Source organism: Aotus nancymaae, unplaced genomic scaffold (genome assembly GCF_030222135.1).
Source record: "Aotus nancymaae isolate 86718 unplaced genomic scaffold, 86718_ANA_hifiasm-v0.15.2.pri h1tg000002l, whole genome shotgun sequence".
Taxonomy (NCBI): Eukaryota; Metazoa; Chordata; class Mammalia; order Primates; family Aotidae; genus Aotus; species Aotus nancymaae.
Window position 1 is genome coordinate 40,461,348 of NW_026988413.1, and position 23,918 is coordinate 40,485,265.

At 35.0% G+C, this 23,918-nt stretch overlaps 1 protein-coding gene across 3 annotated transcripts in view; it reads left to right on the forward strand.

Moving 5' to 3' along the window:
- TFEC (transcription factor EC) overlaps nt 1-23,918 on the forward strand; it is a 189,647-nt gene that overhangs the window by 140,196 nt on the left and 25,533 nt on the right. For all 3 annotated transcript variants that reach the window (XM_064374200.1, XM_012456993.2, XM_012456991.2), the window contains 2 exons: nt 7,870-8,121; nt 18,479-18,565. In XM_064374200.1, coding sequence (XP_064230270.1) covers nt 7,870-8,121; nt 18,479-18,565 — 339 coding nt within the window. The remainder of the gene's footprint in view (nt 1-7,869; nt 8,122-18,478; nt 18,566-23,918) is intronic.

The window sequence follows — 23,918 nt, forward strand, 5'->3', positions numbered from 1 at the left end:
ACATAGTATCAATATTTTTAAATTTTTAAGACTTATGTGAATTTTTAAGATGTTATGTGGTCTATCCTTGAGAATGATCAATGTGCTGAGGAGAAGAATGTGTATACTGCAGCCATTTAACAAAATGTTCTGTAAATATCTATTAGGTTCATTTGGTTTATAGTTCAGATTAAGTCTGATGTTTCTTTATTGATTTTCTGTGTGGATGATCTGTTCAATGCTGAAAGTGGGGTATTAGAGTCTCTACCTATTATTGCACTGGGGTCTCTCTCTCTCTTTAGCTCTAATAATATTTGTTTTATATATCTGGATGCTCCAGTTTGGTGTACATATATATTTATAATTGTTATATCTTGATGACAATATACATGATAAAGTATCATTATATAATGACCTTCTTTGTCTCTTCTTACAGCTTTTGTCTTGAAATCTACTTTGTCTGATATTAGTATAATGAATCTTGCTATTTCTTTTGTTACCATTTGTATGGAATATCTTTTTCAATTCCTTTCTTTTCATTCTATTTGCATCTTTATAGGTAACATGTGTTTCTTGTAGACTACAGATTGTTGTATTTTTTTTTTTTTTATCCATTCAGTCACTTTGTTTTGTTTTTTTTTAATTGAGTTTGGTCCATTTACATTCAGTGTTATTATTAATAAAGGAGGAACTACTTTTGCCATTTTTTTCAACTTGTTATGTGGTCTTCCTTTTTTCCTTTATTTCCATCTTCTTTTTAGAGAAGGTAGTTTTCTCTGTTGGTAAGTTTTAGTTTCTTTCTTTTTTTGTGTGTGTGTATATCTGTTAGATGTTTTTTTGATTTGAGGTTACCATGAGGTTTGCAAATATCATCTTATAACTCATTATTTTAAACTGATGACACCTTACCACTGATTGCATTAAAATTTTGTTTTCTTTCTCTTCCTCATTTAGGGTCCTTTCTTTATTCTTGACCTTTGGTAATTTGATTATTAAATGCCTTGAGGTTGTCTTCTTTGGGTTAGATTTATTTGGTGCTCTATAACCTTTTTGTACTTGAATATTGATATCTTTCTCTAGGTTTGGGAAGTTCTGTGTTATTATCCATTTCAACTTTCCATGCCTGTCTTCCTCTACCTCCTCTTTAAGTCCAATAGTGCTTAGATTTTCCCTTTGAAGGTTATTTTCTGGATCCTGTAGACATTCTTAATTCTTTTTTATTATTTCTTCTTTTGTCTCCTCTGACCATGTATTTTCAAATATCCTGTCTTCAAGCTCACTAATTCTTTCTGCTGTTTTATGAGTTCTGCTGTTAAGAGACTCTGATGTATTCTTCAGTATGCCTGTTACACTTTTAACCTCAAGAATTTTTGCTTGATTCTTTTAAATTATTTCAATCTCTTTGTTAAATTTACCTGATAGGATTCTGAATTTCTTCTCTGCTTTATCTTGAATTTCATTAAGTTTTCTCAAAACATCTGTTTTGAATTCCCTGTCTGAAAGAGTACATATCTCTGTTTCCCCAATATTTGTTCCTGGTGCCTTATTTAGTTTAGTTGGTGAGGTGATATTTTCCTCAAAGGTTTGATGCTTGTGGATGTTCATTGTTGTCTGGGCTTTGAAGAGTTAGGTCTTCATTTTATTCTTTGCAGTCTGGGCTGGATTGTACCAGCCCATCTTGGGAAGGAATTCTAGTTATTTAAAGGGACTTGGATATTATAATTGAAGTTCTTGGTCACTGCAGCGTTATCTGCATTAGGAGGCAGCCAAAGCTCGGTAACACTGTGGCTCTCGTAGACTTATACAGGTACCACCTTGGTGGTCTTAAATAGGATCCAGAAGAATTCTCTGTATTGCCTGGCAAGGACTCTTGTTCTCTTCCCTTACCTACTTTCAATCAAATAGAGTCTCTCTCTGTGTGCTGAGCTACCTGGATCTTCGGAAGGGGTGACACAAACAATCCTCTGGCCACCACCAATGGGACTATGCTGTGTCAGACCTGAAGCCAGCACAGCACTGGGTTTTGCCCAAGACCCATGGTAACCATTGCTAGACTAGTGCTTATGTTTCTCTCAAGGCCTGAATGCCCTACAATCAGCAGGTAGTAAAGTCAGCCAGACTTGTGTCCTTACGCTCAGGGTGGTGAGATCCCACTCCCCATGCTAGTCCAGAGATGCCAGCTGGGAGCCAGGGCCTGGAGTCGAAAACCTTAGGAATCTACCTGGTTCTTTTTTTCTACTGCAGCTGAGCTGGCACCCAATCCACAAGACAAAATCCTTCCCACTCTTCCTTTTCCTTTTCACATGCTAAGGACTCTCCCCATAGCTACTACTGCCTCAGGCCTTCAGTGAGTACTACCTGGTTACTCTCAATGCTCACTCAAGACCCAAGGTCTCTTCAGTCAGCTTGTGGTGAATGCTGCCAGCTCCAGGTCTCTCTCTTTAGGGCAGTGGGCTTCCCTCTGGCCCAGAGAATGCCCAGCAATGCTGTCAGATAGCCAGGTTCTAGAACTGAGGACCCTAGGAGCTCACTTGCTGCTCTACTCCAGTGTGGCTAGTTGTTATTTAACATGCAAGACAAAGTCTCCTTTACTCTTCCTTCTCCTTTTCTCAAGCAGGAGTCTCTCCCCAAACCCACCATAGTCTCTCCCCAAACCCACCTAAGTCAGCATGTCTCTGAGTCTCACTCAAGGCCCATCACGAGTACTGCAAGGGTACTACTGCTGATTATTCAGGGCCCACGGACTGATTAGCATTCAAGGAAGCAGGTTCTTTTCTGGCCCAGGATGTATCTAGAAATGGCTGTGAGCTAGATTCTGGAATGAGGGTCTCAGCAGGCATTTCACTAGTTCTTATGTCCCCCAAGTCCACTGGTTGTAACCTAAGCATAGCAACAGGACTTGCTTGGGAATTGAAGCTCTTGTAGCCTAAACTGCTTTTCAAGTTTATTCAGAAACCCAGAGAGCTTTAGCCCATGGTGGTGAGGCTGCAAATAACTAAGCTTTTGACCACTGGAATGGACAATTCCCCTCTGGGTAGGGCTGGTCCAAATGCTCCCTCTGTGGGTACCAGCTGTATTCTGCCCTGTGTTGCTTTCCACTGTGACAGGGCAGCACTGAGTTCCAATGCAAAGTTCTACAATCACTGCACTCTTTCTCCCCAAAAGCACAGATACTCTCTCTGAGCCCTGCCAGGGTTGGAGGAGGGAAAATGTTGGCAACTCAAGACTCTTTCCTACCTTCTCCAGTGCCTCTCTCAGTGATAGGAAGTTAAAACAAGATACTGTGTTTGCTCACCCGATTTTTGGTTATTATGAAGGTGTTTTGTGTGTGGATTGTTGTTCAATTTGGTGTTCCTGCATGGAGTACAATTGCTGGAGGTTTCTTCTTGGCCATCTTCCTCCATCTCTGGCAAATATCTTGTAACAACCAAATACTACTCCTAATTTCTCCCTCATGCCAGTTGTATAATTGCTGTCATTAATTTTAATTATTACATAGGCATACCTAAGCATACATAGTCAAATGCTTTATTATTTTAAATATATTAATGTAGATCAATGAAGAATAAGAAAATAAGCAATTTTATTTTAACCTTCATTTATTCTGTTTCTAATGCTCTTTTTCTCCCTATGTAGGTCTGAATTTTTGACCTACATTAATTTCTTTCTCTCTAAGGAATTTTTAAAAACATTTCTTGCCAGGCAGGGCTACTAAAAAACAATTTTCCTCAATTTTTGCTTGTCTATGAAAGTCCTTATTTCTCCTCTATCTTTTAAGGGAAATTTCACAAAGTACAGAATTCTAGATTGGTGGGTTGTTTTGGGTTTTTTTCCTCTCAATCCTTTAAATATTTAATTCCTCTCTTCTTGCTTGCATGGTTTCTAAGGAAAAGTCAGATATAATTTTTATGTGTGCTTCTCTACATGTAAAGTGCTTATTTCTTCTAGATTTTTCCAGAGTTTTTTTATCTTTGATTTTCTGTACTTCAAATATAAAATGCCCAGGAATAGATTGTTTGTTTGTTTGTTTTATTTTCATTTGGCATTCATTTTGCTTGGTGTTCTCTGAGCTTCCTGGATCTTTGGTTTGGTGTGTTACATTAACTGAAGAAATTCTAAGTCATTATTGCTTCAAATATTGTTTCTGTTCCTTTCTCCCTTTCTCCTCCCTTGGGTTTTCCCATTGTGCACATGTTACACTTTTTGTCATTGTCCCACAGTTCTTAGATATTCTTTATTTATTTATTTTTACCTTTTCCTTTTTGCTTTTCAGTTCTGTAGGTTCCTGCTGTGAAATCCTGCATCTCAGAGATCTTTTTCTCCATCATCTTCAATCTATTAATAAACCCATCAAAGGCATTCTTCATTTCTGTACAGTGTTTTTGACTTTTTTTACTCCTTTTTTTTTCCCCTGGATTTTCTCTGTTTGCATTGCCCATCTGCTCTTGCATGCTGCCTACTTTATCTATCAGCACCCTTAGCATATTAATCATAGTTTTTAAAAAATTCATCCTGGTATGATAATTTCAACTTCCCTGTCATACCTGGGTCTGGTTATAATGCTTGTTCTGCTTTTTCAAACTGTGTTTTTTAGCCTTTTAATATGTCTTATGGTTTTTTTGATAGTCAGACAGGATGTACTGGATATAAAATAATCTATTATAAATAAGCTGTTAGTAACGTGGTGGTAAGGTGTTAGGTAAAGGAAAATATTTTACATATAGGTTAGTTTGCAATAGCAGCATGTTAGGGTAATAATATTAAAACATAATTTTGAGTTCTGAAGATATGATTTACTTATTGTTTTAAAAACCAAAATTTCTCTTCATTTTGATGGTCTTAATCTCTGACAATTCAATTAACCAAGTCACAATCTATAGCTGCTCTTGTCTCCTAGCAAAGACTTTGATATTCTGATTATGGTTTATATGCTCTTCTAGTGGATTCCCAAGATTTACTCTAATGACTCATTCTTTCATTCATTCACTGAACACATATAAACACATATAAGCTGTGTGTCATTCTCTGGGCTACATGCAAGAAGCATGGCAGTCGAGCAGCCAACAAGATATATACAGTCCTTGCCCATGAAGGGTTCAGTTTTTACTACCCTGTCTAGACTGTGACTATAGTGTATACTATTTGATGGCAGACACTATGTTAATCTGCCTTCCACCTTCAGTATACCACTTAGTGCCCACACATGCTTGATACTCAAAAACTGTTTCTTGAATAAGTGAACAAATGAACAATGGCAACCTATAATTTCATTTACTTTATCCCACAAAATATTGGCACATTCAGTTAAAGAAATTCACTAGATAATTTTATGTCTTTGTAACCTAGTCAATTTTTAAGGTATCTTAAAATTAGTGGTACACAGTTAAACTGGTGTTTTACGAGTGATCCCATTGTTCTGATATTAGTTCATGGTTAGTAAAGTCAGAGATTTTTCTAGGGAGCAGCATAATCACCTTTCATTGAATCTTCCCGTGCTACACTAAGTTTTTTGACTCTTCTGCTTAGGTTATAGATATTGTACAGGTAACATGCAACAGAGTCCTCACTCTTGTCTGCTAAACTTTTGTAATTCCTTAGAAATTATCAATAATTTAGGTATCATTAGAGTTAGTCCCATACTATATTGTGTTCTGGTTCTGTATAGAGTGGCCTAGAGAGGAGATGGTATTCTTGCTTTGAGAAAAGTATTTGTGACTTCTTTTGCAGAGTAACCTTTGCGACTGTCTCACAGCTTCTTGTCTTGTTTCATCTCTATCTTTTCTGTTTGAGATTTTCTTTCCTTTGCCCGCTGTATAGGACTATCTCTCCAACCAGCAGCTGACTTAAAATCACTTTCTCTTTCAATATGTTTTTTAAAACTATTGCTTTTTAATTTCATTGCATGTATTATGGAGCTTTTGCTTTGCATTGTAAACATTTCAGTTATTTACTCAGGAACTAATACTGTAATGCTGAGGAAGACAGGCTCTGTATTACACTTTTTTTTTCTCACTAGCTGAATGATAATAGGTATGCCATTTAAACTCTCTAAATTCTAGTGGCTTCATCTATATAGTACAATGAAGATACTAACTAATGATACCTATCTCCTAAGGTTATAACAAGAATGGAATAAAATAATACATGTAAATTATTTGGCACAGTTCCTGGTATCTTGCTTAATGTTATTATCATTATTGTTATTGCTATAGTTGATATTAATACTGGCCAATAGATTGTAAACTCCTAGAACCTTGGGATCACATCTATGACTTCTTTTGTATTCTTGATATAACACAAGAGTAAGTGCTTCAGTGAAGGCTTTTGGAATAAAGGGATAAAAACTAAAAAAAGAATTAGTGCATGTTGTAAATTCTGGTTCAACATACTCTTCTTAGAACAAGAGATATTTTCTAGTTGTAGGTATACAATATTCTTTAGCATTCAGTTGCATAGTGTGAATGATCATTCCAATTTGTGAAACTGAAAGTGTTCTTTATAATGTATATTTCATAAATGTATACAGATTAAGAAGGATTAATTTAGAACAGTGGGATAATCTAAATAGCTACCCTAAAAAAATTACCACTGGCATTTTAATGAAATGTTATTTTACAACTTTAAATCTCATAGCAATATAATTAGTAATATGTGTAATCTTTATTACCAATCTTAATCTTTTTTATATGACTGAAAAATTATTTTATGGTAGCACAATTAAAATAATGCTAAAAATGTCAGCATAACAGAATTAAACTAAAGTAACTACTACAATATTGTACCCCAAACTGGCTAATTTAAATGCAAAATACTTTGTGCAGGCTATTTATCTGGGCTAATGCATGTTAAGGGATTTAAGGAGTAGTTTGTGTAACTGAAATAAAAGGAAAAATAAGCACTGTACAGCAATCTTTACAATTGTTTAACATGAGGGAAATATTAAATAGGTTTATATATAGGCCACTTGAGGAAAATGTATTAGAAACCCTATCATAGCATAGTAAATATAAAGACGACTGCCAGGCAATACTACGTTCATAGGCTTTTAAAGGACAGATTTGAAATGCTTAAAGTTGTCCCTTACACAAATGATAGTGCAATATTAACTATGATAACTAGACTGAAGGTGTGCAATTTTGAAAGTATGTTGTATATTTTGAAAAAGGGATTTTGACAGACTGGACAGTTGATTAGTGGACACATGACAAGGGTTAGATTTTTTTCTGAATGCTTCTATCAATTCATAATAATGACTCTACCACTTTATCATTATTATAAGGTGAAAATATGAAAGGGTTTAAAAATAAGATTAAAAAATAAAACTGGACTCAGGATAGAAATAGGAAAATACAGAAAAGTAGAAAAAAAAACCACCTAGATTTTCACCGCACATAGAGTTACACACTTAATATTTTGTACATATATTTCTAGTTTCTGCTCTCTTATAATTTTAATTTTCTTAAGAAAATAGTTTTGATTATATTCCATAGAATTTTTATGTGTAATACAAAGGAATCCAAGTAATACATGTTATATACAAATTACTTATAATAGTGAATCATCTGTATTTTCCTTGTGTTATTTTAGACCCTCATTTTTTAGACCCTCCAAAAGTATTATGGCTTATATATTTATTCCTCATTTTTAGACCTACTCATTTTAAAAAACTGATTAGCATTTAAAATATTTTGTTAAAGTTTAAATCACTTCTTAACAATCACAACCCATTAAAATTGTATGTAAATTATGACAGAAGCAGGGATGACAGATTTGAGAGAAACTAGATGCTATAGTATAGTGTGTTTATTATCCTAGTGCAGTTGTAGAAAGGATGACTCTGATTTAACAGATGATGCTGCACATTGTATTTCTTTGATTTTGATCATGTAGGTTCCAGGACACCTGGAAAGCTCTGCAAGACCTCAGCTACAGAAAGCCCAGAGAGAGCATGTAAATTCTTTCATGACCCTTGATCACCAGATCATCAATCCAACTCTTAAACGGTCACGACCTGCAGTGCCAAGCGGTGGGCCTCTCGTGCAGCATGCACACACAACTCCGGACAGTGACCCTGGCCTCGCAGAAAACCCGCTCACCAAGTTACTAGCTCTTGGGAAAGAAGATGACAATGCACAATGGCATGTATGTCTAATGGCTGGTTATGAAAATATATCATCAGTTTTTGAAAAAAATCTCTATTAAAGTAATTGAAGTCAACATTATCACAGTAAACATTCCAAATGCAAGTGTAACAAAAGATGTCCTTTTAATTAATTATTCTCTATTAACTATGCATATAAATTCCTATGCATAATAAATTATAAGAATTCATTTTTAATACTCCCTTCAATTACGTATTAATGTGAATTAAGATAGACATTAACAGTAGTATGTGTTTAGAAGATTTAGCTCTAATTGTAAGTGTTTTCTGATAAGTTTAGTTGAAATATTGATCAGTAGTTAGATTGTCTTAAATATCCGTTAAAATAAAACAGGCAGAAATTGCTTAAGCAGCAGTGAATTTTTGCTGTAGAAATGACTATTAGAATAAGACTAATAATCTTATTGCACTTATATTTTATGAAATTGTATCTGAATCTTTTAACTTTTGCTTTACTTTTTTATACATTCAATTTTATTTTCAATAAATATTTGGCTACTATTTACTGAATAACAAATTTAGAGGTGCTGAGGATACAAAAATAAATGAGTATTTAGCTTCATGGAGTTTATATTTATTGTGACTTGCTTGTAATGAACCTTCAGAAAATATTGAAGTATGAATAGAACTGGGAAACACTGGTACTAGACAAAAGACTTCCTTTAATGTTTCAATATTTAAAAAAATCTACGTTAATAACTGAGCTTCTTTTCTTTTTTCCATTAGATTTGTTAGATAAAGATATGGTCCTATGATCTCCCAGGTTTAATCTCCCAATCTACATTCCTGGTGATTATTGCTGATTTCGCATCAATACTTATTATATATTAAGCCTGTAGCCTCCAGGCACAAAAGGATAATGCTCAGAATCCCAGTATTTAAAATCTGAATGATAGAGAATTTTTTTTAACAAATTTTGTATTAACCTGGAAAAGACAAAAAATAAGGATCTGGTAGATGGTTAATAAAATATAAAACAATCAAAAAATGGAACCTTTTGAAATCTAAAACCGAATGTAAGTATCTACATGTATATATATTTATTCAAAATTTACGGTAGTAGATATATAAAAAACTTTCTCCCCCCAAAATGAATGTAGAACCAGGTTCTCTAGTCACCTTATGAAGATGGTAAAAATGTATATAAGATGAAATGATCTGTTCAGTAAATATTAGATATACACACAATACAATTTATTCTACAACTACTTCTTTCAAAGTTCATTTTCTTATGTGAAAGGTTGATTTATAAAGAGAAAAACAAATCCTGAAAGATATATATATGCCAGCTAATTCTAGGTAAAACCTAGAAAATGATTTTATTATATATTTTATAAAATATGTACTCTAAAAAATGAGAATGGATAAGCAACATAGGTTTAGCTTTCTGTCTTTTTATCTTTTGTTAATGTTTAAGCACACATCTTACCTTTGCTTTTATACTAAGTTTGTACATATAAAGAAAATTCACATTTTTAGTGGTCTTTGGGTGCTCTCAATTAAAGAATCTCATGGCTTGGAAGGGTGCAAAGTCCCAAGAATTACATTGGCTTTGTGGCAATGTGAACAATGGCTATAGATAATTTTTTTCTATTTTTTTAAACCATCATGTTTTAAATTATGTATACAAAAGTATCTTATAACCACCATTAATGTCCACTTAATCACAGTTTTATTCAGTCTGTAATAGTTTTAATCAGTGTGTGGTCTCTTTGAATTTGGTATGTTTATACAGTTTCACATACTGCCATCATTCACAGACTTGCTATCTTTGATAGCTAGGATAAATCCTGTGCTGTTGCAATATTCTAATACATTTATTGGTGCCTGGAGTCTATGACGCAAAGCAGAAAGTATATAGTCTTTGGACACAGTCAGTATAGTATAGATGTGTGGTCTCAGTTTTTAATTTCTCTCACCCATATGTGTATATCTTGTAGAATTGTTTTAATGCTTGCATTTTAAGTTTTTAACACAAGGGCAGAGTTTGAGCTCAGGAGATGATGGCTATTACCATCTTTTTTTTTTTTTTCTCCCAAGCCTTTTCTACCTGTGACAACAGGGAGCATTTCGTCAATTCAAAGAAGATTGCAGAAATCATAGCTACCACAGGATAAATCTGAGAACACCTTTATATTCAGGATTTGATAATTGGAAATAGGAATAACTTGAAGACTGAAAATCTCTAAGATGAACTATAAAATCAAAAGAAGCATCTTGTAACATGGGTGTTGCTAAGATGCAATTCAAATTTGTACCCATAGCACATGGACCCTTCTGCACTTAACCCTTGCACCTGGCTCAGACTTATCCTTTAACATCCCCATGGAGCTTCATGTTTCAGCTCTCTGCGTTCACCACTGGTTCTCATGGTGGCCGGGTTCTCCTTCTTACAACTTTATCTCCTGCTTATTTGATCACCACCATGTGTCTGGATAATTCCAATTCGCCCTTCAAAATTCATTTCAGGTTTCTTGTCTAAGGTGCTTTCCCTGGTGATGCTCTGTCTGGGCTTAGTGTCTATTAACTGAGTTTTCATAGCAACATTAATATCATATGGATAACAATTGCACTTTTCATGGCATTCTCACAGCACCTGCTATATTTTAATTATGCCTTTTGTTGTTTTTCTTATCTTCTAGTCTGTTAATTCCTTGATGAAAATACCATAACTTATTCACATTTTAATCTCTAGCTCCTAAGACAAATTTCTGCCAATTATTAATCAGTGCATATTTTTGGCTAGTTTATAAGTTAATGAATAATGAGTACCCTTATTTCAATAATATTTCTCTACTTGCTATTATCAGTACAATGATACTTAAGTACTATGGTATAATTTTAGAAGAACCATGAGAGAAGTGAAATCAAGGCACTCTAGAAAATCAGAAAGAGGATAAATTTTTTCAGTGTGAGGTCTCAGGGAATCCCAGAAGAGGTAATACTTGAGTTGGGTTTTGAAAAATGTGTATATCAACAGCAAAGATGGCAGAAGATAATTTTTTGAGTAGAGAATGCTGTAAGCTAGGGGCAGAGTGGACAAGCATAAGTGGGTTTTGAAAGTGATACAATTTGGTGCAGATAAGTGACTGAGGTTAGAAAGGAGGATTAGGATGGGGCTTTGGAGCTTAAATGTGGATTTGGGAACTTAGAACGTGATTCCAGGGTAGTGGGGAACTGTATCAATTAGATCTGCATTAGGAACATGAAAGAGAAACCCACTTCCAGTGATTACCAAATGAGAGGTAAACATTTTTCTCCCATAATATTTTTCTCTTATAATAATCTTGCATTATCTCACATAGTCTTATACAACTATATCTTATAATTATTAATGACATAGAATATTGACAGTGATATTAACAACAAAATTAAGAGGGCATACATTTATTCCTTATTTTATATCAGGTGTATTTTAAATAGTTTATCTGGATTAATTAGTTTAATTTTTAAAAAAGCACTATGATTTACTATTATCTCCATTTTTTTTTTGAATGGAGGAAGACAAGTCTTCCTCTGTCACCCAGGCTGGAGTGCAGTGGTATGATATCAGCTCACTGTAACTTCTGCAGCCCGGGATCAAGAGAATGTCATGCCTCAGCCTCCCAAGTAGCTGGGACTACAAGCACAAGCCACCAAACCCAGCTAATATTTGTATTTTCAGTAAAGATGGAGTTTCACCATGTTGGCCAGGATGATCTTGAACTCCTGACCTCACATGATCCACCTGCCTTGGCCTCCCAAAGTGCTGAGATTACAGGCATAAGCCACCACACCTGGCCTCTATTATCTCCATTTTTAAAATGGGGCAACTCGTGTGAAAAGTAGTCCAGAGTAGGTAGTCAGAGGCTGATGTAGTTCTCTGTTGTCATGTCAACATAGAGCAATTCTTCCTCTACCTTTCTTCTTTACTATGTGACTTTTATCTCAAAGAGCTCCAAATGATCACAAGAGGGCCTCTTCACCTCTCAGGTCCTCAAACCAGGTGGACAGTAGAGAGAGAAGCAAGGAGAATGCCTCTGTGAGGAAAGAAAAACTTTTGTGGAAATTCACAACAGACCTATGTAAATGACTTAGTCAAAACTGTGTCACATGACCACATTTAGCTGATGTGAAGATGAGAAAAGTGCATTTTTTCCTTCTGAGCATATTATTTCATCAAAAACGTTAGTAAGAAATAAGAAGAAAATTGATGTTTACTACACAACTCTCAATGGATCTGCCATGAAAACAAATTTTTGAGTACAAAAGTATCCTAATCAAAGCAATGCTTCAGAGACATTTAAATGGCAGTTTAGAGGGAAAGATTTGAGGTTAAGGTTTGTGCTAGGTGAACAGATGACAGAATATTACAATGAAATTTAGTTATAGCCTGAATCAGGACAATTGGTGATAGGGAAAATAAAAGAAATGAACTCAGGGGATAATGCATCTCAGTGTCATATTGTATATGTAAAGTGAAAGTGGAGATGAGTTTGCTGCAGTTTTGAGATTTTTGAGCCTTTACAGGGTGAATAACATAGATGAAGGAACTGTTAAGAAAAGTATGGTAGTTAGAGGGAGTGTAGAGTTTGGCATGGAAGTGATGTGAGCTAACTTAGAAGACAATTAGGAGAAGTTCAAAGGACAATTGAAAATTAAAAAAAAACATATTTCTCAGAAAAAAGCTTAGAACAGTAAATAAGATTTAATTTGTTTTTTTTTTTTCATTCAAGCAGCTGTCATTGCCACATGTTCAGGGGAAAAAACTGCATATCATGTATAATCTATACCATATAGAAGGTTTAGGTTGAGGACGAGAGAAAAAAATTAACAAATAATTATAATATTATATAGAAAGACTTAGAGGAAAATGACTAGTAGGGCATTTAGCCAGATAGGATAGCATGAGCGCAGAATAGAGATGGGAAATAGTGTGAAATGAATAGAAGAGAAGGCAGATGGTGGTAAAAGATGACATCGAAGTAAGTAATCAGCAAATTACAGAGAGGTTAGTACTCCATGTTAAACAGTATCAAGTCACTGTAGGGTTGAAACTTGGGAGCAAGGGTGACATAATTAGATTTCACTCTAGATCACTTTGTCAACTATGTAGAGGAAGAAGTCTGGACTCAGGGATAGGGAACAGCTGGGAGTCTATTTCTATTGTGTGGCGCAAGAAAATGAGGCTCTCCCTTAAAATATGTTGAACTGTGGTATCAGTGAGATCATCACGTGGAGATGTTGGTGACAGCTAGATATCCAAATTTGCTGGACTGGAGGAAGAGATTTGAGATTGTTAGTTAGCATGTGGATGGTCCTTGAAATCTTGAATGAGAAATAAATCCCCTTGAGAACCTAAATACCGTGAGGAGAGTGATAGCTAAAGATATTATTTTGAAGATAACCAACATTTAAGGGGTGGTCAGAAGAGAAGGCCCATAAAAGTAAAGTAAAAAGATAACTGGGAGAGTGTGATGTCATTGATGCCAAATAAAGAATTACTTCAAAGAAGGAAGGAATGATTCCCGCACCCAAATGTAGCAGATGAGTCTAGTAAAATAAGAACTGATCAATATCTGTTGAACTTGGCAGAGTCAGTAAAAATGACAACAAAAGGAATGTCAAGTAGGGAGGTGAGCACAAGCCATTCCACCTTGAATTCAGAGTTAATAGAAGGTGGAGAGATGGACCACCTGGGATGTTTGGACAGAAAGGTAACAGGACAAAGGCATAAAAGGTCATAAAATAAAAATTGTCCAGGTGATCTGCCAGTGTTTAGACTGGATCTAAAACAAAGGCTGCATTTGATGAATGAGATCATGGAATTTAAGATTTCAGAAATGAAGCAGTTTAGATGAGGACAAGACCCAAGGCATGGCTTTGAGTATAGGTAAAGAGAAGTCTAAATTTAAGTTTGTGTGCTGAACTATCAGACTCAGAAAGAGTTAAAATATTCAACTACAAGTATTGATTTACTTTTCCATAGAATTCTGACAGTTGTATATATTTTTAGGTGCATATGTGTTCGTGATCACTTGATACTATTTTTCCTTCAGATTTTAACCTTGAAATGTATATTGCTTAATATGAATACCACTATACCACTACTGTGGATTTGCTTTTTGTTATATTTATGATACTTTATTTAACCTTGTTTCAGCTTTTTCTGTTGTTTTATTTTAAATGTGTCTCTTGTAGACAAAATATTACAAAACCTTTTAAAAATCCAATTTGAGAGTTTCTCAATCAGTATCTTAACTCATTTACATTTCTGTATTTACTTTAATATTAGGATTTAACAGTTTTTTTTTTGTTTGTTTTAAGTTACTATACTTTCTGTTTCTTTGCCCTCTTTTTTCTATCTTCCATTGGCCTGTTGAATATGTGAAGCTTTTTGTCATTTTTTCTGTTTGTTACTCCCAATATTTAAAAAGTCATCATTATGTTTTTTTCTACATCTATATCCTTGTTTAACGTTATGTATGTCATATTCTTAAGTAAACATCTACTTTAGTATGGTCTCATCTCCTTGTTGTCATGTACCTTTCTGTATTGATATTTATAGAATTAATGTATGTATAAAATTCATGTATATGTACATATCAATAGAAATACATATATAAATATTATGTATGTATGTGTCTCTCTATATATCATAGAGTTACTTAGATCACAAAAGGTTTACTGTTCTTTACTCATTTTTTTGTTTTGTATCACTTTCATGGTTTTATTTATCTTCTGACTGGAGTATTCCTTAATCTGTTTTTAAAAGGTCTTTTTGCTTCAAAGTTTCTGTGTTTTTATATCCAAAAAGAAAACGTAAAAGATACTTTGTTGGCTATAAATGTGTAGGTTCAAAGTTCTTTACCTCTAATATTTCAGGTATTATCCCATTTTGTTCTTGCACTCAGTGTTGTTTAAAAGTTTCATCCTTGTTCTTTTGTAAACCTTTATTTTCACATATCTGAAAACGTATGTTTTCCTTTGTCCTTGAATCTTACACTTTCTATGCCTATTATCTCCATTTTTTTTTTTGTCAAGAAATTGCTCTTTCTTTGTATTTTATTATCTTATTATTTTGAGGATGCTTACTTGCTGGTTTGTAATTCTTATTTTGTCTGATTTATTAATTCTGTTTCATCTGATACAAAATGGTGTGTTTGTTGTCTTTTTAAAATAACAAATGGATTCTTAGGTTTTTAATTATGGAGATACTTATAAGTTGTGAAGGTTTTAGGCTGGATTTTAGATTTTAACATCCATTTAGATAATGGAAAAACCGAAATTAGGGGAAAAAGTAGTCATGTAGGTAGATGATAGAAATGAGGGATGGTGGTGTTAAAGGCGAAGGCATAGCTTCCAAAGGTGGGTGAACTTTCACATGTAACAAAGAAAAGTTTCTTTCTAAAATAAGGGAACCTAAGCATGCTTTACTGTCAAAGTGAAAAATTAAAGAGACCATGTCATTTATGACCTAAGCTTCCAGAGAGAAAATAGATGAATGATTTATGTGTAATTTTTACTGAATCCACTGCAAGTATCCAAAGGAAAAGCACTTTATTTAGCAATCTTCTCAGATCTTCTTCACATCTTTTCATTACAAGGTTTTTGCCCATTTAGTGGTATAATATGAGTAAAATATCACAAAATAAAAATTCAAGTTTAATAACAATCAAGAATTCATTTAAAGAATTTCAGGGCCGGGCGCGGTGGCTCAAGCCTGTAATCCCAGCACTTTGGGAGGCCGAGGCGGGTGGATCACGAGGTCGAGAGATCGAGACCATCCTGGTCAACATTGTGAAACCCCGTCTCTACTAATACAAAAAAATTAGCTGGGCACGGTGGCGCGTGCCTGTAATCCCAGCTACTCAGGAGGCTGAGGCAGGAGAACTGCCTGAACCCAGGAGGCGGAGGTTGCGGTGAGCCGAGATCGCGCCATTGCACTCCAGCCTGGGTAATAAGAGCGAGACTCCGTCTCAAAAAAAAAAAAAAAAAAAAAGAATTTCAGATACTGGACTAACCAAAAGAAACAAAGTATGCACGTGTATTAACCTAGATTCTTTAAAATCTCTCTATGCACAGGAATTTAACATCTGACCATGGCTGGTGCTACACCCTTCACTGTAGTACCCATGAACCACATGTGGCTATTTGAATTTAAAGTTAATTCAAATTCAGTAACTTAATTATTTTTATTTTTTGTAGGGGTCTCACTCTGTTGCCCAGGCTGAAGTGCAGTGGCATGATCTCTGCTCACTATAGATTTTTGCCTTCCTGGTTCAAGTGATTCTCCCACCTCAGCCTTTGAAGTAGCTGGGACTACAGGTGTGCACCATCTTGCCCGGCTAATTTTTGTATTTTTTGGTAGAGACAAGGTTTCACCATATTGGCTAGGCTGATCTAGAACTCTTGACCTCAAGTGATCCACATGCCTCAGCCTCCCAGAGCTCTGGGATTACAGGTGTTAGCCACTGCACCTGACCAAATCCAATAACGTTTTAAAAAATTAAATGCAATTAAAATTTCAGTTTCTCAGTTACACTAGCCACATTTCATGTGTTTAGTAGTCATATGTAATTAGTTATTATTGTTAATATAGTGGTCATTTCAGATATAGGACATTCCCATCATTGCAGAAATTTCTATTGGATACCACAGGCCTTGAGGATTCTACAATGTCAGTTTCTTGCATGCTTTTCCACTTCATCTGTAACCACTCTTGTCCTTGTGCAATCTGTTCTGTTCCCATTAGTGCTCATTCTTTCTCAAACATGTTAAACTTGTTCCTACATTAGGTCTTTCTCATTCCCTTCCCAAGGACCACCCTTTCCCATGTTATTCTTATCTCTGTTCAAACATCAGTAAATCTTTCTCTGATGTACTTTCTAAAATAACAACCATTTCATCAAGCTCTATCCTCTACCTGCTTTAATATCTTCAGCCCACTGTTTGTTATTAAGCTGTTTATGGGTCTGTTTCCTTAAGAATTTGAGCTACATGAGAGTGAGAATGATCATGCTGTTGGCTATTGTAGCTCCAGTTCTAACCACAATATCTCACGATAAACATTGCTTAGTTAATATTTGTTTAGATATGAATAGTGTTCCATATATTTTGAAGCATCTTAGTAGAATTCTCTGAACACTTAATTCTCTTAAGTTCCTAGATATCTTGCTTTGAAGATAACATCAATAGAATTATAAGATATTTTTCCATATCTATCAGAGTATACTCTCAATTGTATCTGCATATATCATGGGAAATTCACAGTACTACTGTTAACTAAATTAAACATTCACAATATCTTTGATTTTATATCACATTTAAAAATTACACTAAATGGAATATGATGGAAGAGAAGAGAGCAAGGGCTAGAGCAGAGAGAGAGATAAAGAGAGAGAGAGAAACAACCATTTTTTAAACACACAAGCTTTTAAAATCTCCATTGGCTAAAGTACAGAAGAGGAGGAAAGTTTCTATTTTAGAAAATAATTGAGAAAGGAAATAGAAAGCCAATGAGATTTGGATTATAGAGCCAAATTTCTAGGATGTCAGTCCTTCCTCCACCACTCACTCACTATATAATCTGGGACAAATCGTTGAATTTTTTTCTCTCAGTTTCCTTTTCTGTATAGCAGAGTACTCATTTCATAGGATTATTATGAATATTAAATGAATGATGTATGCAAAGCACTTAGAAGAGTGCATGGTACTTCTAATGCACTGTAAAAGTGATTTTTATTGTTACTATTTAAAATGTCCATGATTATTGTTGTTTTTGCTGCTGCTATTGCTGTTACCTATTATTATTGGTCTTTAGAGAAGGTAGAATGAAATGTTTCCATGTATTCTGTATCTACAGGAATGTCCTGGCAAATATTTAATGATGAATATTTAGATATCCACATGTAAGATGCAATCATGCAATCAGAACATTTAAAAAAAAATAAAATTTGTAGAAGGTATTCTCTGTACATATTAAGCATAGGGACTTTGTCTGCCTAGAGATATTTTATGATAACCACTCTATTTATGTAGATACTGATTTCCAAGAGACTAGCTCAGGGTGCTTTGCCAAGTTGTCACCTGTCAGCCTTTGGACAAAAATGCAAGGAAAAGCAACAAACCAAAGATCATCAGACCAAAGATTGTCAAGATTCCTGCATTTTCTATTCTAAAGTAGTCTGTGTTTATATATATATGTTATATTGAGGTTTTATATATATATATACATAAACTCAATTTAAATTGTCTAAAAAACTTTTAAAGATTGCTAGAATTTTACTCTCTGATTTCAGACTGAAGCACAACTTTTATCATTATGTACAATATTCTAAATGTATTATATTTTGCTAGATGGAGGACGTTATTGAGGATATAATCGATATGGAATCAAGTTTTAAAGAGGAAGGAACAGACTCTCCTCTGCTAATGCAAAGAACAGTAAGTGCTTTCAGACCCAAGAAGGTCATTGAAACTGAAATGAATACACTCTGAAAATAAAAAAACATATATATATTTGATTAGCAAATGGTATTTTTTTCCTGCACTTTGAAACAGACAAGATAAAGATGAATACTGGAAAATATTTATTGGTGCAGAAAAAAAGATTTCCTAATAGTTGAGGAAGAATATAGTGCTTGTACTAATCTTTCTCTCTCTCTCTCTCTCTCTCTCTGTGTGTGTGTGTGTGTGTGTGTGTGTGTCTAACTAATTCTATATACATGCATCTAACTATATATATAATTTGCTAGCATTTTCTGTAAGGAATTTAATCTTTAGATTTTTTATTTTAAACACAGCATATAATCAAACACCCTTAAAAGGTCATGACTAAATTTTGACTATTTTCCCATGACTAATATAGCTTTCAGATTCAGAGGCTCTATACTTTTGTAGAAGAAAGAAAATATTACAACAATGAAAAATATAAATTTACTTCTAAGCCAATAGCCAGAGGTTAAAGTCAAATTGAAAAAGAAAGAACAGGCCTCACCCTCCTTTAAAGCATGTAGAAAGACTTCTGTGTTGAAATCAGTACAAATTCCTGGAATACTACTCAATGAAGGGATAGTGTCTTATCTCATACTTGCTTGCTGTGTGCCTTCTGATTGTTCATTTATGAATCATAAAAATTTTATCTGTAAAGGCTGTATAAGCTCCTTCAACACATTTTGAAGGATTATCGTTGGTTTGTTTATGGTTTACAATTTTTTTTTTTTTTTTTTTTTTTTTTGAGACGGAGTTTCACTCTCGTTACCCAGGCTGGAGTGCAATGGCGCGATCTCGGCTCACTGCAACCTCCGCCTCCTGGGTTCAGGCAATTCTCCTGCCTCAGCCTCCTGAGTAGCTGGGATTACAGGCACACGCCACCATGCCCAGCTAATTTTTTTGTATTAGTAGAGACGGGGTTTCACAATGTTGACCAGGATGGTCTCGATCTCTTGGTTTACAATCTTTTAGAGAACACAAGAAGAAAGAATCCCAAAGTTTGCAACTGAATTGTTACTTTAAACATTTATTTTTTAAAAAGTGAATTCTGACTGTACTGAGTATTGTGGACTATTCATCAATAAGTCAATATGCTAGACTACATTTTGATGGATGTTTTCAATTTAGGGCCTAGAAAAATTGGTGGTGGAAGCATCTTTTTTCTTTTCTGTATCAATTCTTGAGTAGGCTATCTAATGAGAGAAGTGTCTCTCCTTTTCTCTACTATGCAGGACCCCCACGGAGTGCAAGTCAAGTCACCAATATTAACTTTACCTGCTAAATATCAGATGAGGTTCAAAATCTGTTTTTTGTTGCAGGATTTTTTTTTCAGTTTTCATTTTTTTAAGTATAGAATAATGATTCTACCTTTTTTCTCTTAAGATTTCAAGTAGCATGGTGACATAAAAACTAATTATCTAGATACATATGATATTAAGGCTAATATCTTCCTTTCTAATTTCACAGCATAAGGATACTATTTTCTTAACTAGTATTCAATTTCTGAGTTTAAGGAAATGATATTAATTTCCTGCAAGCTTCTCTTCTTTGTACATGGTACTTACTTCATTGAAATTGTATACCGATACATTCTCTGTCAGATTATTTACTTGTTTTGTAGAGTTTATGTAGAATGGCTTACTCAGTAAAAAATACTTTTGATATACAGAATGTACTTTTAAATAGATGGATACTACTGGCCTAAGTGTATTCACATAAAGAAATATCTGCTGTTGACCAACCAAAGATTATTGATAATTCTAGACCCACACATAAAACCAAGCAGTTCAATTAACCAAATATTTACTGAATACTTATTCTATGTAAAGCATAATATTCACACAGTATGATACTGCAAGTTGAGTGAGGCATAATTCACATGTCAAGAGATGACAGTATAATGGGGTGGCACAGTGAGTTGCGCCTGAGAGTCAGGGAGGGAAAGAATGTGGAACTTGTGTCAAACCCGGTTCTAATCTAGACATTAAGCAAATCATTTAACCTGCCTTTTCTTTGGTATCTGTTTCTGTATTATGAGAATAACTAAAAATATTGGTCTCTGAAGGCTTTTTTAAATTGATATAGATTACATGTGTGCATTTTAAATGCTAGTCAGAGATTTGCTCTGCAGCTCAAATGAAGGAGAAACCATGCGAAAGTGAGAATTTTTGGAAGTCCTTTAGAAAGAGGTGATGTTTGAAATATAGTTATGAAGTACTGTATAGTTAAGATTTTAAGAGATAGACATGAAGGCAGAAAAGTAGCAAGTTAAGAGAACAACATAAGGCAAGAAGTGAGAAAAAAGAGAATGTACAAGAATAGCTGGTAGAATAGGGGTAGGAAATTCTGAAGGATTTTTATAGTTTATGTAGATAAAAGCAAAGACTTGTTAGATTCAGAAAAAAGCTTTGAGTAAGTATATTAGCCAGTGAACTTTTGGTTGCAGGTGGTTAACCTGACTCATAAGGGGCTTAAGCATGAAAGGAATTTATTGGTTCATGCCATCTAAAAATCCCTAAGTAATATTGTATGTGGGCATCCCTTTGTAAATTTGTCTCTGTTTTCTTCTGTGCTGGCTTTATTCTCAGCCATTGAACAGACACTGTCATAGCCTATTCCCAGCCATGCATACACTTTTTTCTTGCTAACCTAGTTTTTTTCAGACATCCATTCCTTCACAAGAAAAAGGAAGTTTCTGATTAATTTAAACCAATTCTGGTGGCCCCATTTCCCTTGCCAGAGATTGTTTTAAGAATGGGCTTGTGCTGCAATTTTGGCAAGTTGAGCAGGATACTGAGAACTGCTTGGAAGTTTTCTTCAGTCTATACTTTCAAGAGAGAAGGGTTTTTGCTTCTCTACGATGTTATAGGACAATGTGATTTATGGGGCTGCTGTAGCCTTTTTTTTCTTTCTAACCAAAAGGTAGATAAAGTGAGGAAAAACAAAAGAAACAAAGGGAAAGAGAAAATCAACAGATACGAAGAGAAATGTTGCTTATATGCCCCTGGAGAATTATTTTGCCTATGGATTTAACATTATGTAAGGGTTTTTTTTTTCTTTATTTTGTAAGCTAATTATGCCAGGAGTTTCTGGTTTTCATAAACAAATGCATCGTAATGGAAACGTTCAGTTAGGATGGAATACCTAAGAAAAAGTCTTTTTATTCTTAGTTCCAGTTAATGCTCTGGGATAAAACAGCAACTTCTGTCACATACCTATTTCTAAGTCAATGTCTCTGGGTCTTGGGCCTACGCTAGCTCTGTGGCTTGAGCAGCCCTCCACAACACATTGTCCAGTCTAAGAGTGAGAACCAAGAAAGCAGTAGTTGTTACACAAGCAAATATGAATGGATTCTAGTCAGGCTAAATCAACAGATGTTTATTACAGTAGGCTTCAAAAATGAGAAGATTTATCAGTAAATATTATTATGTTTACCTACTATATGACAAGGGTTGTCTGTGTTAGTCCATTTTGCATTTCTATAAAGGAATACCTGAGGCTGGGTACTTTATAAAGAAAAGGGGATTATGTGGCTCATGACTCTGCAGACTGTATACAGGAAGCATTACCCCAGCATCTGCTTCTGGCGAGGGCCTCAGGAAGCTTTGGTCATGGTATAAAGGAAGAGGAGCCAGAGTATCACGTGGTGAGAGAAGGAGCAAGAGAGAGGGGAGAAGTTACCACGCTCTTTTAAATAATCAGCTCGCATGTGAATAAACGTCCTAGCTCATTATCTGAAGCCAGGCCTACCACTTGTATCTGGGATCCCTTCCAAAAGACTTGATTTTTTTTCTAAATCTCTCCCCCTCCTAGATCATCAGTATATGCTGATCTACTGGATTATAAATATCAGCATTTATCAGCCTTTAATAACACTCACTAAAAGCAAACCAAACCAAACAGCTTCCTTTAAACACATTTCCTCTCTGGCTACCAGGCTATTTCATGACTCCTTTACATACACACACAAACCTCACTGCCCACATTTTCTCCCTGCCTCCACGTCCTTCCTTCTCATTCTTTCATCTCCAGTAGAGCTTTTGTCCTCTACGGGGCTCTGGAGACCAATCAATGCAAAATCCGATAGCAAATTCTCCATTCTCACTTGACTTTGCTTCTCAGTGGGATCTGACATGGTTGACCACTTCCTTCTTCTTGAAGAGCTACCTGGGATTCTGTGGATTCTCTGATTTTTCACTCATTCTACTGGTTCTTTTTCCTCTAAGAGATGTCTAAGTTCTAGAGTGTCCCAAGGCTCAGTCTTCAGTCCTCTTTTCTCATATATCAGTACACATCCTATAGGTAACATCAACACATCTCTGCCTAGATCATTCCCCTTATATGCCAGACTCATATATTCTACTGCTTACTTGATATCTTTTGTGGTTCTAACAGACATCTTAAACTTAACATAGCTGAAAAGAAGTCCTCCCTCCCAAATCTGCTTTTAGTTTATGTGAAACAAGCAAACACAAATGGCCATTCTCTGCCTTTCTCTCTCTCCTACTCCTGTACCCACATCTATCAGTACACCTTTTTAATCCAGAATTTCCAGAATCTCACAGCTTCCTATCATGTCCTCTTGTAAAACACATTCTGTCATCTCTCACTACTGCCACAGGCTCTGACCTATCTTCCCTGCTACTTTTTGTTCCCTTACAGCTGTTCTTCACAGAGCAGCCAGAAGAATCTTCCTAAAGCAATAATCAGATCCTGTTTCTCCTTGCTTAACATTTTATTAACTTTCTGAAACAGTCAGAATGTAATCCAGACACCTTATTGTAGTCAGCACTTCCCTTTCACTTCAGGGTCTGGATTCAATGGCACCCTTTCTCCTCCTTAAACATGACAGGAATATTATCATCTTAAAACCATTGCACTTCCTTTTCTTAGTTTGGAATGCTTTCATATCAAAACTTTGCATGGTTTCCTCTTAATGATTCAGATCGTTAGTCAATGTCAGCTTGTCAAAGGGGTCTACCACTATTACCCTAACTGTAAGACCCTACCCCGTAACTCCTCAAATCAATGTCTTATTTTATTTATCCTCTGACTTATGAGTAGTGTAACGCGAGTGATCTTATTTATTATTGCATTTACCTATTTATTCTGTGCTTCCACCTGTAGAATGCAAACTCCTTGAAGACAGGGATTTTGTCTGTCTCATTTACTGCTGTGTCTCTGGAGCCTAGAACAGTAGCCTGTTTTGTTGTTGTTGTTGTTGTCAGTACCCAGCATAGTGACTAACACATCATAGGTGCTCAGCAAATGCATGTTAAATAAATGACTACCATTCACACATAGT